Source organism: Megalobrama amblycephala, linkage group LG18 (genome assembly GCF_018812025.1).
Source record: "Megalobrama amblycephala isolate DHTTF-2021 linkage group LG18, ASM1881202v1, whole genome shotgun sequence".
In the NCBI taxonomy this organism is placed as follows: Eukaryota; Metazoa; Chordata; class Actinopteri; order Cypriniformes; family Xenocyprididae; genus Megalobrama; species Megalobrama amblycephala.
The window spans coordinates 12240986-12259430 of record NC_063061.1 but is presented as its reverse complement, the minus strand read 5'-3'; the positions used below and the strand labels follow the sequence as shown (position 1 = coordinate 12259430).

The 18445-nt window shown below is 35.9% G+C and overlaps 3 protein-coding genes across 3 annotated transcripts; 2 read left to right on the top strand and 1 right to left on the bottom strand.

Annotated features, from left to right (window-relative positions):
• Positions 1-545: 545 nt before the first annotated feature.
• On the top strand, positions 546-1895 carry c1qb (complement component 1, q subcomponent, B chain). Its single transcript, XM_048167510.1, has 3 exons — positions 546-702; positions 908-1085; positions 1238-1895. The coding sequence occupies exons 1-3, from the start codon at positions 700-702 to the stop codon at positions 1786-1788; spliced, it is 732 nt and encodes a 243-aa protein (XP_048023467.1). The 5' UTR covers positions 546-699; the 3' UTR covers positions 1789-1895.
• Positions 1896-3331: 1436 nt separating this feature from the next.
• On the top strand, positions 3332-6921 carry si:dkeyp-69c1.9. The gene is made up of 5 exons (XM_048167511.1): positions 3332-3505; positions 3822-4003; positions 4714-4836; positions 6047-6272; positions 6368-6921. The coding sequence occupies exons 1-5, from the start codon at positions 3492-3494 to the stop codon at positions 6483-6485; spliced, it is 663 nt and encodes a 220-aa protein (XP_048023468.1). The 5' UTR covers positions 3332-3491; the 3' UTR covers positions 6486-6921.
• bud13 (BUD13 homolog) lies at positions 6899-16663 on the bottom strand. Its single transcript, XM_048167474.1, has 11 exons — positions 16471-16663; positions 16215-16311; positions 15948-16029; positions 11200-11248; positions 10829-11109; positions 10447-10730; positions 7921-8029; positions 7703-7841; positions 7433-7623; positions 7229-7310; positions 6899-7140 (listed from the first exon to the last, which is right to left on the bottom strand). Exons 1-11 carry the CDS (start codon positions 16611-16613, stop codon positions 7047-7049), a joined length of 1551 nt encoding a protein of 516 aa, XP_048023431.1. The 5' UTR covers positions 16614-16663; the 3' UTR covers positions 6899-7046.
• Positions 16664-18445: the final 1782 nt, after the last annotated feature.

Genomic DNA, 18445 nt, shown 5'->3' with positions numbered 1-18445 from the left:
AAGTTAGCTCCAGGTTATCTAAATCATAAAAAACTTTTAAAAGTAAAAAAATTAGATACTGTGCAACCAATAAGTTTCTTTTGCTCACCAAGGCTGCATTTATGTGAGCAAAATACTGTAAAATGTTGTATTGTGAAATATTTTTACAAATTAATAACAGTTTTCTATTTTAATTAATTATTTTTTTAAAAATGCAGTTTATTCCTGTGATAACAAAGCTGAATTTTCAGCATCATTAGTGTCTTCAGTGTCACATGATCCTTCAGAAATCATTCTAATATTCTAACATTTATTATTAATATTGAAAACAGCTGTGCTACTCAATATTTTGTGTTTGTCTGGCATCATTTTTAAAAGACCCCCACCATACTTCACACCCTGAATGTTTTGATCTGTAATAAACTTTTTAATTTCTCGGCTTCCATTTTCAATTTCTCAGAAAAGGGATATGAAACTTGCAAACATAAGCAAAATGAAATGTCAATAATGCTAATGAAAAAAGTAATCCAAGCTTTATCTAAATCAAGATTCTGATGAATATGCGTTTTGTTACTTCCCTTTATTGTGCAACACTGATCTTCTCCTCTGAAGCTGGGAAATCAAACCAGAGCTCTTCATACATACAGGAGAAAAACATTCAATGTAACACTCTTCTTTAAGGCCGTCGTCTGAATTTCCAACACTTTCTTGGAAGATAAGATGGTAAGATTAAAGTCTTCTAATTATGAACCTTATTGTAATAAATCTGTGCTTTGTTTCTGTTTGCAAGAAGTCTTGTTGTAATGCAGCATTCGATTATTGAAAATTTGCATGCTTGTTTAAGCAGTCACTATACATTTCAGTTATTTTCCAACAATTTTCTTTTTAAGCTTTGCCATTTATTTAGGTTTTCTTTGTTTTAAAACAGGCGTTTATCTTCATGTCTGCACATGTAGTGCCGCAACTTGCTATCATGATGTTGCTGGTGGCTTCCTCTGTGTCAGATACATGTGATGGGTTCAGGGGTTTCCCTGGAAGACCAGGTATTCCAGGAGTTCCTGGTACCGATGGGAAGGATGGCCCAAAAGGAGAAAAAGGAGATCGAGGTAAAGTGATAGTGCCTGGAAAACCTGCATATTGAAAGTCAAAAATGTGCCTTCTCTCTCCCATGACTCATAAATAAAGGCTAAAAATATAATAAATTAAATAAAAAGTCTGCATTTAATCTCATGTTACCCTGCTGTGTGAATGTTTGCAGGTGAAGATGAAGTGCCAGTGATTGGGCCAAAAGGGGACCCTGGAATGCATGGATTCCCAGGCAGGCCTGGTCAGAAGGGGGACAATGGACTGCAAGGGCCACCGGGACCAATGGGACCGAAGGGAGAAAAGGGCGATTTTACAGGTGTAGATGATCCAAGCCAGTATTCCGTTTTCTCTAACAAAAAAAGTCCTAGGTCACAGAGAGTTCCTGCAGACACCGTAATCGTCTTTGATATCCCTCTGGTCACCGGGTTAGAGGAAGATTTGGATAGTGAGGGTTACTTCAGTGTGAAAATAGCTGGCATGTATTACATCAGCTACCACATTTCGTCCTCTCAGTCTGCCTGTCTAAAGATTCAGGTAGGGGATGAAGAGAAAGTCAGTTTCTGTGATTCACCTGGTATGATAATGGTAACTGCAGGATCTGTGGTACTGCCACTGAAAACAGATGATAAAGTGTCAATACAGGCCACTGCAGTAAGCTCTATCTTCAGTAGAGACACTGACTGCACCTTTACAGGCTTCTTGCTCTTCCCAATGAATGTATAAAGTGATTTTGAACAGCCACACTGTTGTCTTTACTCTTCCTCGAATCATATTTTGCAACCATTGCTTGGGAATATTCAATGTTACTGTTGATTAAAACTGTAAACGTTGTTGTTTCTTGACTTATTTCACTGCAAATTTAATTACATTCATAATTAAATAATTTTCTTGGCAGACCAAATTAGAGGGCTGGAAAAATAATATATATAGAAAAGAAAGAGTTTGGGGTCAGTAAACTATAAAATAAAAGATAATACTTACATTTATCCCCAAAAAGTAAAGACATTTATAATGTGACTGTAAACCCTAAGGCTCAAAATAATTAATTGCTTTGAGTAGGACAAACTTAAATTAAACAAATTAGTTCAGTCAAATTAACGTTTATGAGTATTTAGCACTTTTTTCCTTTCAAGTTCACAGAACTGATATATTTTAAGTAAGATGAACTGTTTCATTGTTTTGAGTTTTATGAACTTTTTTGTTTTAATTTAGACAAACTTAAATTTACCTGAAACTGGGCTGGGATTTCTATTTTCCAGCATGCTTTGGCCATGGCACTCGAAAGGGAGAGTAAATGCTAAAATTAAGTGTTATACAGTGTTTTTTGTGCAAGATTATATGGGAGATTTAGTAGTGATTAATGTTTTTTTATGCTAATTTAGAATTGTTTATGTTAATGTGGGTTTTTGGAGAGTTACGATCATGGTGACAAGTGGCGGTTTGAGAGCAAGAATGCTAAATGTTTCAAATTGCTGTACTCATTCAGCAAGTGTTATACCATGCTATAGTTAACATGTTAGCAAATTAACAAGTTAGCATTTTCTGAATTAGCTTGTCATAGCTAGCTAATTTTGCACTAATAAAAATATTTATAATTGTTCTTAACTTTAAATGTTTGAGTAGTATAAAATAAAAATCTGCCAGTTCTGCTTACTTAAACTTTGAATTTCTTAACTTAAAATTTTGAGGCAACTTATTGCCTCAATTGTTTTGAGTTTTGCCAACTTATTCAGGTTTACAGTGTACAAAAAAAGATTTTATTTTAAAAAAGATGTTCTTTTGGACTTTCTACTCATCAAAGAATCCTGCAAGCGTATCATGTCTACACAACAATGACATTTTTAATATGAATAATAATATTTTTTTCTTGAGCATTTTTTTTTTTTTTACCATGTTTTCTCTCTTTGCATTTTCTAAAACAATACATAAAAATATTTATATGTGTATGAATTATGAACTATTCCCAGCTAACAATTTTGAGTTCCCAGAATGTTATCTTAGTTCATGGTTATTTAAAAATGATACAGAAAAAAAAAAAAATAATAAAATAAAATATTTCTATAGAAATTGGATCCTAAGGAATAACCAAACCATATAAAAACATAAGAGGAATCATCCATTAATAAACTGATCAGTTTTTAAGCATAAATTTGAAGACACTGAAACCAACAGGTTTTATTCAGGTTTGATTGAACTACGAGTCTCATGCTGAGCACAAGCACAGCGTCACGTCAGTCTACGGTATTTATTACAGAACACTCATTGTTCTTGAGCGGAGTCCATCACCCTTCAGGCTTTCAAAGAATAGAGCAGCCATGGCAACAGCCACTAACTGAGTGTTTCCAAACATGCCACTGAGCTGCAAGAATGTGACAAAAATCAGAAGCTACTAAACTGCTCAGGAATCAGACTTTTGCAAAGAAAACATGTCATGCATGAGGTAAGTTTCAAATCACTATTTTTAATTGTAAGAGAACAAGTTAAAATCATTTTAAACTCTTCAAAAGGTATTAAAATAAGCCAATAACTACTTTGAATATATATAGAGAAAAAGCATACTATACAAAGTTTTCAAAACTGGGTGTATAAAGTCATCAGATCTGTAGACAAAGGACATTTCACATTTAAGTGTAATTTAAAGAAGCCTCTAAGAATTTAAAGCATGATTAAAATATATGAAACAGGGATAATCTTTAAATCAGCTTAATTCGTTTAAAACAACAACAATGTGGAACATTTACAAGTTCTATTTTCAGTCTCAATAGTAACTTAAAGATGACAACTCTTGAGAAGACAATCAGCAAGCAGCAGAGACCATCTCTAAGAATCCCATTTGGTCATCGGCGTAGAACAGATTTATTGCTCCTCAACAATGGTCAAATGATGTCGAAACACCCACAAGCCTTTCCGATGCTGGGAGAACTTCCTTCTTTGGCAGGTAACAAGTGGAAGAAGAAATTTTTTCAGAATTCCTTCAGATATATGGCTAGTTAAAGGTGATACAGAGGATTTTTTCGTCGACTGAGAAACCAAAGACAGTTTTTTAAATGAGCGCATGCGTAAGAACAACCCCCCTCCTTCACAGCTCATTTCGAGGGAACGCCACCCAAAACTCACGCACCAGTATTGGAACACGAGTGTTTACCACCGGCATTCGCTGTGTCGTGTTAGTGGATTCATTATGTCAGACTCACCGCAGGTAACTCATAATCTGCAGTTGTTACTCCTGTCTCCTGACAAAAACATTGCATGCGGCGCATGTAGAGTGTGGAAAGTTACTGGAGCGCGCAGCCGCGCACGTCTCTCACAAGGAACGTCACGGCAGTGATTGACAAGCCAGAGGGCCAATCGTTTACGCGATGATCACGTAAACGATTGGCTGATGTTTTTAAGGCCCTACCTCGTGCACAGATATTGTATATTAATATTATTCCTTTCAGTGCACCTAATAAATAGTCTTTTATCAGTTAGTAAAGACAGTTTCAAGTAATATTGCAAAAATGTATAAAACAAAACATCCTCTGTAGCACCTTTAAGTGTATCAGTCAGGAAATGGCACATGGCATTTACATACTAGACAATTAAAGCATGTTTAAACAAGTGAATGTCACTTAGAAGAAGACAAATGCTGTCAAATCTTCTCTCCAGGCTTGCTGCTCTACCCTGGTAAGCGGGAAAAGATGGTAACCACAACAGAAAGTGAATTTGGACCCAAAAAATGCCCAAAGGTAGAGCCAAAGAAGATCCTACAGTGCAACCTAACTCTAGATGGTATGAAAATCATATACATTTGGAAAAATAAATTAATTAGTATCAATTAGAGAAGCTACAAACCATCTATTGTTAACTTACCTGACCTATTTTGGAGGTATGAGCCAAATATTAATTTACATAATACATGTGTTTTAACTTAAAGTTCATTATTAAATAACTGATTTCCTTGGCAGACCACATTAGAGGTCTGCCAAAAAAAAAAGAAATATTTATGAACACTACCATTCAAAAGTTTGGGAATAGATTAAAAAACTAATACTTTTATTCAACAAGGAGACATTTATTTATTTACTTACATATTGCTAAAAAAATAAATAGGTAAGGCATTTATAATTTTACAAAAGATTTCTATTTCAAATAAATGCTATTCTTTTGAAAAAAACGCATCACCATTTCCATAAAAAGTAATACGCCATATCTACTCCATAAAATTTTGCCAACAGATTAAAAGCAATATTATTAATTAAATTCAACAAATAGAACCGAGTTAGAATTAATCAAATTAATTCCTTAAATATCAACCATTTAAAACGAGTAAAATGTAAGTAAAATTTAAACAATATCTGAATAACAGACAGACGTCAAAGATGAATTTAAAACTCTTTATTTTATTTTTTTGCCAATATTGAAGACACCTGATGATAAAAAGAAGAATCACTGAAGGAAAGAGAAACACAAGAATTAACAGAGGTTTAGATTTTATTGAAAATGTTTGGTCACCATTATGGTGATCAGTGTTTCTTTAGTTGGCCAGTTTGACTCTTTGCTTTTTATGTCAGTTTGTGGTTTTTGTAAAGGTGTTTGCTAATTTTACACATTTTAAATGGTTGACTTTTAAAGAATTATTTTGATTAATCATGTTGAATTTAATTAATAATATTGCTTGTAATCTGTTGCCACAATTTTATTGAGTAGATAGTGTATTACTTTTTACAGTGCATATTAGAATGATTTCTGAAGGATCATGTGACACTGCAGACTTAAATTTACATTTTAAAATATATTTCAAGATCCTACAGTGCTGCATAACTTGATATGGCATGAAAATCAAATAAGAATCGATTAGAAACAATATAAACCATCTATTGTAAACTTAGGATGAATTCATTTTAGGCAAATTGGAACACTTTTTTGCCACTGAATTAACCCTACCTAACCTATTTTGGAGATCTATGAGCCAAACATTATTATCTCTACATAACTGCAGGGGACAGGAGCTTCAGCACAACAAACAGGGAGGCTTACCCTTCTTACAACATAGATGGCGCTCCAATCGCATGTAAGGGAAAAGTCCCAGCAAGAGACAACAGGACTGGCCAAGCGCAGAGATGTTCTCTTTACCAGCAGGACTTCCCAGCCCCAAAGAGAAACTATGTTAGGAGAAATCAGGTCGTACCTCATCCTGACAACCTGGCGATCAACACTTCAATGAGGCAAGTGTACAAAGACTGAACTTATATTCTGTTTTACTTGAACTCTGAACTGAAAATATTGTGAAAGGAATCAAATTAAACCTCTTTTTCTATAGAGCTGACTACAGAACAGTGCAGCAAGAGGCTTTCCCAGGCTGGGATGTTTCTGTGCACGCCCGTCCAGCCCCTGCCCGACTCAAAAGAACAGAAGAAGGCCAGAGAGAAACATTATAGTGCATTTATACACTGGATGCATTAATAATAAATCCAATTTAATGTGCTACTTTTCAACATTGATAACAGTAAGAAATATTTCTTGAGCACTAAATCGGCATATTAGAATGATTTCTGAAGGATCATGTGGCCCTGAAGACTGGAGTAATGATGCTGAAAATTCAGCTTTGCCTTTACTGGAATAAATTACATTTTAAGATTTAAAATTTTAACCTAAAAATTAAAGAAGATAATTAAAATAGAACTGTTATTTTGAAGTCGACAGGAAACGACTTGTTTTTGTTTTTGAATGGTAGTATATCGATCTATCTATATCCAAAATAATGTAGGCTGTATCATCTAAATATGTCTGTCACTTAATTTGTTCTGTTAATTCAAATTATTGAGCTTGAAATGACACTGATAAAAACAGATTTATTAAAAAAGTAGCATTTAATAAGGAACGTATGTTTCTTGTACACAGTAGGGCTGATAACTGCACACAAAATGTCTTGCTTTTCGATCAAAAGTCCTGATTCATGATAGCACACAAGGAAGTTGTGTCTGTATCTACATCGACATCTACATGTCTTCCACACTCCATTTGTACGCCATCTCTTGGACAGCTTTCTTATCTGCCATCCTAGAGTACCGCTTCTGCTCAAAACCGTTGGACCTAAAGAATCATAGGAAAAGTCAGTTAACTCGATTTCATAGGTTAACATCAAGATACCAGCTGACTTTCATCAATCTAAACCGCTTACCTGTCAACTCCATCCCAGCGATACCCTGGCATGAGGTTAAAACGATTTGGAGGTGGAGGCGGACCTTTGTAACGAGGTTTTTCTGGTGAAAACATTAAAATTATTACAATTACTACTGTGATCTGGGCTTGCTTTCAGATAAATCTCTGCAGGTTAGACTCTGCTTCATTAACAACTGTGATGGACATTATTCCTCAGTTTTACCATTGCTTCCTTTTAATTTAGCATTTTTGTCCTTCTTTTTGCGAAGCATAGCTGCCATCGGGTCTCCGTCCCTTTCTTGCTCCCTCAGCATCCGATCGAGGTCTTCATCATCAATGTGTCTTGCTAGCGGCTTCTGAGCCTCCCGCATGGCGTCGGTTAAATTCTGCTGCTGCATTTCACCCTGAACAAGCCTGAAAAAGGACAGCACAGATGTCAAGGCCACAAGACCGAAAAAATAGTTGTATTTGAAAACCACTGCATACACCTTACCCTTTTCCCCATTGGGCATATTTTTCATCCTTCTCTGCCTTTTCTCCAGCTTTTTTGCTAAGCTCGACTCTCTCCGACTCCAGGTCACGTCTCCTACCTGACTTGTCTCGAAATATCGTCTCCGCATTTCTGGATGCCTCTGAGAGAGCAAAAAAACAATGTTCATGCAACATAATGAATGATAGGAAATAAAACAACACAATGGCTTTTCATTAAACCTTCGAGAGGCTGATTGCGTTTTTCCTTTCTGCGAATTTCTTCCTGTTCTTTCCTCAAAATGTCGACAGACACGAGCCCCGCTGCTCCACCAGATAGCATTCGAGGGGCCTGAAAGCAAGAACAGTAGAAGTCTCAACATAAGGGTCCATACTACAACTTTAATCCAAAAGAAGAAAAAAAAAAACTGTATATATTTCATGTGAGATCCACTGAAAAGGGGATTTATTTTATGAACACTGTGGCTTATTTAATCCACAAAGGGGGTGTTTCTTAAAAGGCACAGCAACAGAAAAACATACAATTGATTTTAAAGGGTCAGAGTGAAAAATGGCCGTGAAGAAGTTAAGTACTAATGTTATAACAGGAGCTCAGAGGAAACTATTTAATAATTTAATGTTTTAAATTATGAAAGGGGTAATATTTTACACATTAATTCTGTGATTCCAGAACTTACAAGAACTTTAAAAAAAAAAAGTGTTTTGAGGAATTTTCTTTTTTTTAAAGAACTATTACTATAGTTTAACCCCCCCCCCCCCCCCCCCCAATTACATTTTTAGAATTTTAATTCAGTTAAATAAAAACAAACTTTACATGAAAATAAATAAATAAAATAAAATAAATAAAACCTGATATCATTTATTTAATTTAATTTTAAGCCATCCTACAGTTGTGGCCAGAATTATTGGCACCCTTCATAAATATGATCAAAGATGATTCTAAAAAAAAATTTCTTTTTTTATCCTTTTGATCTTTAATTCATAAAATTAGCAAAAGTCTAACCTTTCATTGAAGGAAAAGACTTGGAACTGGGGGGGAAATAACATTAAGAAATAAATGTTTTTCTCCAAAACATGTTGGCCATAATTATTAGCACCCCTAGAATTTTTTTAGTAAAATATCTCTGAAGTATATTCCCATTCGTATTTATATTTTTTTAGCTCACCCTGATCATGAACATGAAATTGTCCAGCCATGACTTCCTGTTCCACAGGAGTATAAACATGAGGAAACACAAAGGCCAAATTCCTTTAATCATTCATCACAATGAGAAAAAAAACAAAGAATATAGTTCTGATGTGCAGCAAAAGATTGTTGAGCTTCACAAAATAGAAAGTGGCTGTAAGAAAACAGCTGAAGCATTGAAAATCCCCATTTCCACTATCAGGGCAATAATTAAGAAGTTCCAATCAACTAAAGATGTTACAAATCTGCCTGGAAGAGGACGTGTGTCTAAATCATCCTAATGTGAAGTGAGGAGGAGAGTTTGAGTGGCCAAAGACTCTCCAAGGATCACAGCTGGAGAATTGCAGAGATTAGTTGAGTCTTGAGTCTCAGAAAGCCTAAAAAAAAAAAGATCAAACAGTACCTACATCTCACAAGTTGTTCGGGAGGGTTTCAAGAAAAATACTCTGCTCTCATCCAGAAACAATCTCCAGCATATTCAGTTGTCAGACAAGACTGGAACTTCAAACAGGACCGGCTTCTATGGTCAGATAAAGCTAAAAAAAAGAGCTTTTTGGCAGCAAATCCACCAGATGGGTTTGGTGCACACATAGATAAAAAGTGCCCCATGTACACGGTTAAATATACTGCTGGATCTTTAATGTTGTGGGCCTATTTTTGTGCTGGAGGTCCTGGACATCTTGTTCAGATACATGGTATCATGGATTCTATCAAATACCAACAGATAAAAAATCAAAACCTGACTGCTTCTGCTAGAAATCTTATAATGGGCTGTGGTTGGATCATCCGTCGGGACAATGATCCAAAACAAACATCAAAACCAGCACAAAAATGTGTCACTGAGCAGAAAATGAAGCTTCTGACATGGTCGTCCCAGTTCCCTGACCTGAACCCTAAAGAAAATGAGTGGAGTGAACTGAAGAGAAGAAGCACCAACATGGAGATGGAATCTGAAGGATCTGGAGAGGTTCTGTATAAAGGGATGGTCTCCGATCTCTTGTCAGGTGTTCTCCAAACTCATCAGGCATTATAGAAGACGACTCAGAGTTGTTATCTTGGCAAAAGGAGGTTGCAAAAAGAACTGAATAAAAAGGTGCCCATAATTGTGGTCAACGTGTTTTGGAGAAAAAGATTTATTTCATAATGTTATTTCCCCCCTACTTTCAATTATTTTCCTGCAATGAAAGGTTAGATTTTTGCTAATTTTATAAATTAAAGATCAAAAGGATAAACAATGCAGATTTATTTTTAGAGTCATCTTTAATCATATTTATGAAGGGTGCCAATAATTCTGACCACCACTGTATATCTCCTTTTAAGTTTGCTAGGGCTCTGACCCCCTGGTTTAGAACTAACAAATACAAATGTGCAAAACTCAGTTTCTGGAGAGTTTAGCTTCAACCCTAATTAAACACACCTGATCCAGCTAATCCAGTCCTTTAGGCTTAGTTGAAAACTACAGGTATGTGTGTTTAAAAAGGGTCGGAACTAAACTCTGCAGGGATCAGTTCTGCCCCCCTGCTCTAATATAAAGGATTCTTGAACATGAACCCTGAACTTACTGAAGGTCCATCAGGAGAGCGTCTTCTCCGTGGTGGAGACAGGTCTGAGTCCGATCCACGTCCTCCTTGTGCCCTCTTCCTGGGAGGAGAGAGATCCGAATCTGAACCTCTTCCACCTCTTTTTCTGGGTGGAGACTGATCAGAATCCGAGCCCCGTCTCCCATGAGGACGTCTGCGAGGTGGGGACTGATCGGAGTCTGAGCCTTTGCCTGTCCGGGCTCGTCTCCTGGGTGGCAAAAGGTCACCTGAAGCAGCAGCTTTTGTCTTTTTTCTGTGTGGGGACTCTGAAGAGATTTATTTTAAGTATTAAAAGCTAAATAATCATTTTGGATTACATTCATTGTGTAAATGTTGTTTCTGATTGGTGGATGGATTTTCATACCTTTATCATGCTGCCTTTGAGTTCTGGAGGGTGAGCTTGTCTGGCTCTTCCTTGGAGGTGAAGGTGATGAGGAGTCATGCCATCTGTTTTTGTTCTCAGTTCTGTGGCTCTGAGGTGAAAGGTCTGCCGAGTCATGCCGACCTCTTCTCAGAGGTGAGAGATCTGGCGAGTCGTGCCGAGCCCTCTTGTGCGAGAGGTCAGGGGAATCGTGCCGCACCTTCTGTACAGGAGAACTCTCCGGTGAGTCATGTCGCACTGTACGACCTCTATCAGTGTCTGAGCTGAACAAAGCAACATTTATTATACTCTCTATGCAGAAATTATTTGAATTAATAATATTTTAATAAGAATAAGAAGAAAATGACAGTTACCTTCGATCTAATGTGGGGTCCTGAGTTTCTTGGAGATCTTGCTCTGTTGCTAAGACACAAATTAGAGTGTGTATTTTTCTTAATATATATGAATACATACACACACATACACATATACATCATATATACATATACATATATACAGGGAGTGCAGAATTATTAGGCAAGTTGATTTTCTGATCATATTTTTTTCCCAAGCACATTTTACCAATTCCAATCCACATCAATCTTAATAACTACTATTAATATTGTTTTTAATCATTTATAAGTGATATATAATTGTTCATGAAGGCTGGAAATGAAAAATGCCTTATATTCAGGTGTGCAGAATTATTAGGCAAGTTTTCTTTTACAGGCAAAATGAGCCAAAAAAGAGATTTAACTCAGACTGAAAAGTCAAAAATTATTAAATACTCATGAGAAGGACGCAATACTAATGCAATACTAGAAATTGCAAAGTTAAAGCATGACCAAGGGACAGCAAAATGCTCATTGGGTCAGTGGGGTCAGACAAAAACAGGTGGAAAAGAAAAGACACATGTTAACTGCAAAATAATTAAGAATTAAGGTGAAGAATTAAGTGTGAAACCATCAGGAACCCTTTAGTCTCCAGCGCCACCATTTTCCAGAGCTGCAACCTACCTGGAGTCTCCAGAAGTGCAAGGTGTTAGGATCTCAGAGACTTAGGTTAGCTAAAGAATCCTAAAAAATGACCTGCTCTTGATAAGAATCACAAGCTGAAGTGTTATAAAATACATGAAGACTGGGTTTTAATAGGGCTTATAGACAGACAGCTTGAGAATGACTCCTGATGGACCAGCACCACATCCTCTTGTACCACTGTTTGAAGAATTTATCCAGAATCTGGCAGTAAGGTGTTTGAGTTCACTTTTAGTCCATCTCTTATCCTGAAATGTCTGTCTTGCAGAGATGGACTAAAAATGATCTTCCAAAACTTACTGCCAGATTCTGGAAGATAAATTCTTCAAACAGTGGTACAAGAGGATGTGGTGCTGGTCCTTCAGGAGTCACTCTCAAGCTGTCGGTTTATAAGGCCTATAAAAACCCAGTCTTCATGTATTTTATAACACTTCAGCTTGTGATTCTTATCAAGTGCGGGTCATTTTTTAGGATTCTTTAGCTAACCTAAGTCTCTGAGATCCTGAGACCTTGCACTTCTGGAGACTCCAGGTAGGTTGCAGTTCTGGAAAATGGTGGCGCTGGAGACTAAAGGGTTCCTGATGGTTTCACACATAATTCTTAATTATTTTGCAGTTAACGTGTCTTTTCTTTTCCACCTGTTTTTGTCTGACCCCGCTGACCCAATGAGCATTTTGCTGTCCCTTGGTCATGCTTTAACTTTGCAATTTCTAGTATTGCATTAGTATTGCGTCCTTCTCATGAGTATTTAATAATTTTTGACTTTTCAGTCTGAGTTAAATCTCTTTTTTGGCTCATTTTGCCTGTAAAAGAAAACTTGCCTAATAATTCTGCACACCTGAATATAAGGCATTTTTCATTTCCAGCCTTCATGAACAATTATATATCACTTATAAATGATTAAAAACAATATTAATAGTAGTTATTAAGATTGATGTGGATTGGAATTGGTAAAATGTGCTTGGGAAAAAAATATGATCAGAAAATCAACTTGCCTAATAATTCTGCACTCCCTGTATATATATATATATATATATATATATATATATATATATATATATATATATATATATATATATATATACACACACACACACACACACACATACATATACACACATACATATACACATATATATACATACACATATACATATATACATATATATACACACATATACATATATACATATATATACACACATATTATATATATATATATAGTCATGGACCACAAGATGTTATTTTCTGTAAAAAATGTCTTATATAGCTTGTTATGGCCTGTAACCTCTTGTGTTCATGACAATGAGTAACAAATTATTAAAAATATAGCCATTAGGAAAAAAAATGACTTTGGACACCAAATGTAGTACCTACAATTATATAATCACCCATATAGCTTTTGTAACACTATATACATTCAGGGTCAGTAAGCTTTTTTTTTTTTTTTTTTAATGGAAAAAAATAAATGAACTTTTATTCAGCAAGGATGCATTAAACTGATAAAATGTGACAATAATGACATTTTTATAAAAGTTTCCAAATTTAAATAAATGCTGTTCTTTTGAACTTTCTATTCATCACAGTATCCAGAAAAAAATTATCACGGTTTCCACAAAAATATTAAGCAGCACAACTATTTCTGCTTTCTACAGAAGAGGATTAGGGCCAAGCAACAAAAAAAAGAAACAATCTTGAGTTTAAAGTGATAATAATGCGAGATTAAACTTAAAGTTGAAATACAATGTTGATAATAAAATCATTCAATTTCGAGAAAGTCGTTGTGCTTTGAGAAACAACTTGTCAAATTGAGAATAAAGCAGTTGTGTTTTGAGAAAAAAGTCTAAATAAAATGTTGAGGATAAACGCATTCTATCAGTGTCATGTTCATTGCATACTGATAGAGGAAAGACGGAGTTAGATCACTTAGTCAACCTATATTCTTTCAATAACAAAGAAATACCATCAGCTTTAGCTGATTATAAGCGAATAATAAGTAGTATACGAACTTTAAAGAGAATTTGCAAGGGGCTGGGTCTTTATAGAAGAAAGAAAAGTCCAATTTGTGCAATGAAAACGAGACATTATAAAACATTAACGTAAAAATCTCTTAATATGGCTTAATGTAGCTACTAAGACCGTGGTATTAAAAGATTCTATAGACACCTTATTAATAAACCATACTATGTGCAGATAAGCAATGACTTCACCCTAGGCTGGAAGAGTGTGTAACATTCCTAAAACAACCCTAACATTTTTCAATATTTTTCTTTCTGTATATTTAATACAAGTCTATGCTTATATAGATATAATAAAGATTGTCCTTTCTGTTTTACATTTGCACATTTACAGTAAAACACTTCTTTTTTTCATTCTTAAAGTGAACTTTTTGACTGTATGGTAATTAGATTCACAGTTTTGCACTGCCGCCTTGAACTTGAGAATGTGACGCGTCTAGCGTGAGGCATACGGCGCTTCATCCATAGCGCACGCACAGAGAGCACACGAATAGGCCTACTCTTCTTGTGCTTGAACAGACAAATACACATAGAAGTATGGCAAACGTTGAAATTGTGAAATTTAACTGGTATCTACAATTTTGGTAACTTATTTATTAGAAAACAATGTTACATGGGTCAAAACAATGAAATCAAATAAGTAGGCTATTCCATTTGTCGATATTCCACACCTTGAGGATCAACAAGATTAACAATGTGTCCTATGGTATCCTAGGTATGGTATCCCAGCTGGGAAACCACGAAATCTCAATGAATCGCACATAGGTGAAGCCAGCGATGACCTAGTCTCATCCTCAGACCGTTGGCTGAACGTCTGACGCATATGGCACACTTAACTGGAAACAATTCAGGACTTTCGAAGTTGTCATCTGGTTGGTTAAATTCTACAGGATGTCCAGGAGACGTGTGTGTCGCGTTCTTTTACAGCAGTTCCAGACAATCAATGACACTCAAACCGTTTTACTCACATGTGAAGCGAAATTAAAGCAGCCTCCGAGTCGGTTTTCAGGCCTTCCAGCTTAGCTCTCGCTCTGTGCTGTAAAGTTTTTCTAATATTAACGCTGGTCCTAAAGTGCTTGCCCAGTCATAAACCTTTATTCCAGTGATATTCTTTTGAGCTGTTTTGTATTGTGTCTCCTCATCTTTCTTTCTGCGTTTTTTTCTCCCTCAAATCTCCCTCTTGTTCATTCTGTCTCCTCGACCGTCATAAGCCCCCTAATGCTGATTGGTTAGACATTTGCTGTTGGTGTCGGCCCGACTAACTTCCAAACAGTGTTGTTGAAAAAAATACATACCCCACCTTTAAAACAACTCAAGCATACATTTTAGTCTGGAACAAGGCTTGAAGGGGTAATTCACCCAAAAATGAAATTTATAGAAAGCAACATACAACATTCAAGGTCCAGAAAAGTAGTAACGATATTGTTAAAATAGTCAACGTGACTACACTACAATTTTATAATGCGACGAGAATACTTTTTGTGTACAAAAACAAAACAAAACTAATGACTTTATTCAACATTATCTTCTCTTGCCTGTTTACACTGTATAGACAGTGCAGCGTTTCTGTGTTCTACGTCACAACGTTGATTCAGTTTTGGCCGGCTCCTGCGTCAGCATCACACTGTACATGTCTCACACGTACAACGTTGGCCAATACCGAGTCGGCGTTCTGACACAGAAACCGGAAGCCTGCATTGCCTATAAAACATAAACAGTGTAAGAGAATGACAGAAATAGTCATTATTTTTATTGTTTTTGCACACAAAAAGTATTCTCGTCGCTTCATGACATTAAGGTTGAACTACTGTAGTCACATTTGACAATATAACAATGTCTTTAGTACTTTTCTGAACCTTGAATGTGGTATTTTTGTTGCTTTCTATAGGGGATAAAAAAACCTCATCAAATTCATAAAAAATATCCTGATTTGCGTTCTGAAGATGAACGAAGGTTTTACAGGTATGAAACGACATGATGGGTGAGTAACAAATGACAGAAATATCATTTTTGGGTGAACTAAGTCTTTAAGCCTTGTCTGTGAAACGGGGGGATACGTATACGTCTTACCGCCCAACACTTTCCACTTGCTGGTTCGAAATATCTCGAGCTGCTTGATCTCATCTGGGCGTTCATCTATCACGTCTGCAATCTAAAAAAGACAGATTTTGACCAAGACATTTAACACAGTTAGTCATGAATGCAATCCATGTTCAAAAACCAAGGTAGTACCACAGTACTTTTCTGATAGCGCTCGCTAAAGACGTGTAACGTTAGTTATGTTGACTATGACAGTGTTACAAAAGCTTTAAATAGGTAAAACGTGCTTCTACACACCACAGGCGCCTCATCATCTTCGTCTTCGTCTTTCTTTTCTTCATCGTTATTTGCAGCAAGTTGCCTCCAATCAATGTCATCATCCACAATTTTCATCCTGTAGTTTATAATGAGAATTTCGCTACTTGAGCACTTGACAAAATAATAAACAAACTACTAAGCATTAACGTAATGTCATTATGTTCAGTGTTAACTGTAAGTTAGACACCGCGAGCTAATATCTGCGTTTCTGTTACGTGTGTCCGATCATATTTACCCTCTCCCCGTGGGTTTCGGCCGTTTCTTCTTAATCTTCTTTTCTTTAGACTTCTTACCAGCTTCATCACTTGATAAATACCTTTTAAGGTAATCTGCCTTATTAAGCGCAACACCTTTGCTAATGCCTGTGGAAGTAGCCATCTTGTTTATGTATTACGTCACCGAACGGACGCTGCCAAGGGACAAAAATCACAAGGCAAAATACAAGTTTTTGGACTAATAAATTCAGATATAGAATAGAAAGAAGTCTGGCTTCTTCGACAAAACAAGCAAAAGTTGTTAAAGTTTCTTTTTTCGGCTCATTTTGACCTGAAGAAGATTTTCTGTTTTCCCGAAAATACTAGATAATGTTATCGCATTGGACTGAAACTACTTCTAAATTTTTTTTTTTTTTATTTTATTTTTTGTGATAATTTTCGTAGTTTTTTGGGGAAGGTTTTTCACCTTGTCACACTTGTGGTGTTCCCGGTCAAAAATGACCGGCTTACAAACAATTGCTTATAAATCTCTCATGATGATATATCACCAAATATTGGATTCAATCTTTTTGTCGGCTTGTTTTCTTTTATTTAGGACTGGTTTTGTATTTATTTTTGCATCTGTTTAATCGTAGGCCTTATTTATCTGAGAGCAGGTACTAGTTTTTGAGTGAAAAAAGTGTTTTTTGTGGATAATTTTTGTAAATTTTACAAAAAAATATGAAAAAAATGTTTATCACACCGGTGTGCTTTAATGTTTAAGCAGGAAATATGTTTTGAAATGTTTTTATTTGGGTTTTTATTTATTTCAAAAAGACATAAAATCACACTTGTGGTGTTCTCGGTCAAAAATGACTGACTTTCAAAAATAACTTGTTACACTATTTTATCACCAAATATTGGATTAATCTTTTTCAATCTAATTTTTGAAACCGACTGATTGTAGGCCTTATTGCTTATATTGGTCAAAAATGACCGCCCATTGAAAATGAATGGGGGAGTCGAAAATCAGAGAAACAATCAGTGTTCAGGAGCGTGTTCATCATGTTCATGTTCACATATACATGTGGGCGAGCAAAAATAAAGGCCTCGGACCTCCGCATGTGTGGATACATGCATACTCGTGCATCTGTACACATTAACATGTTCATGGACACAAACTATTTTGAATATTACAGGCTTTCTTTGAACTTTATCCTCAAATCAGTGAGGCTCAGATAATTAAGGCCTACGATTAATCAGTTTCAGAAATGAATACAAAACCTGTCCTAATTTAAAGAAAACAAGTTGATAAAATGATTGAATCCAATATTTGGTGATAAAATAGTGTAACAAGTGATTTATAAGTTATTTTTCTGCAGGCTGGTCATTTTTGACCGGGAACACCACAAGTTTGATTTTGTGGCATTTTGTAATAAATAAAAATAAAACCATTTCAAAACAAATTTCCTATTTAAACATGAAAGCACACTAGTGTGATAAACGGTGCAATTTTTTTTTTCATTTTTTGTGCAAAATTATCCACAAAAAACACTTACATAAGCTCAGATAAATAAGGCCTACGATTGATCTGTTCCAAAAATAAACACAAAACCTGTCCTAATTGAAAGAAAACAAGCTGACAAAAAGACTGAATCCAATATATGGTGATAAGGCAGCTGTCACAGTTCCAGTCATTCCCGGACTCCATTTCCCATAATCCCCCCTGCCAATCACCTGTACTCACTCCACCAATCAGCAATCACCCACACCCAGCTGCAGTACATTACCTGGACTATTTAAGCCACTCTCATTCTCACACTCATTGCGAGGTCTTGTATGGTTTGCATTTCTGAGCGTTTGTCATTGTTTTTGCCTGCCTGTTGTTGACCCTGTTTGTTCCCCGTTCATGATTCTCTGCTGCCTGCCCTTTGGACTATTTGCTCTGTCTTTGACTTATGATTGATTGATATCTGCCTGCCCTGACCTACTGCCTGTTCTACGACTACAATTCTG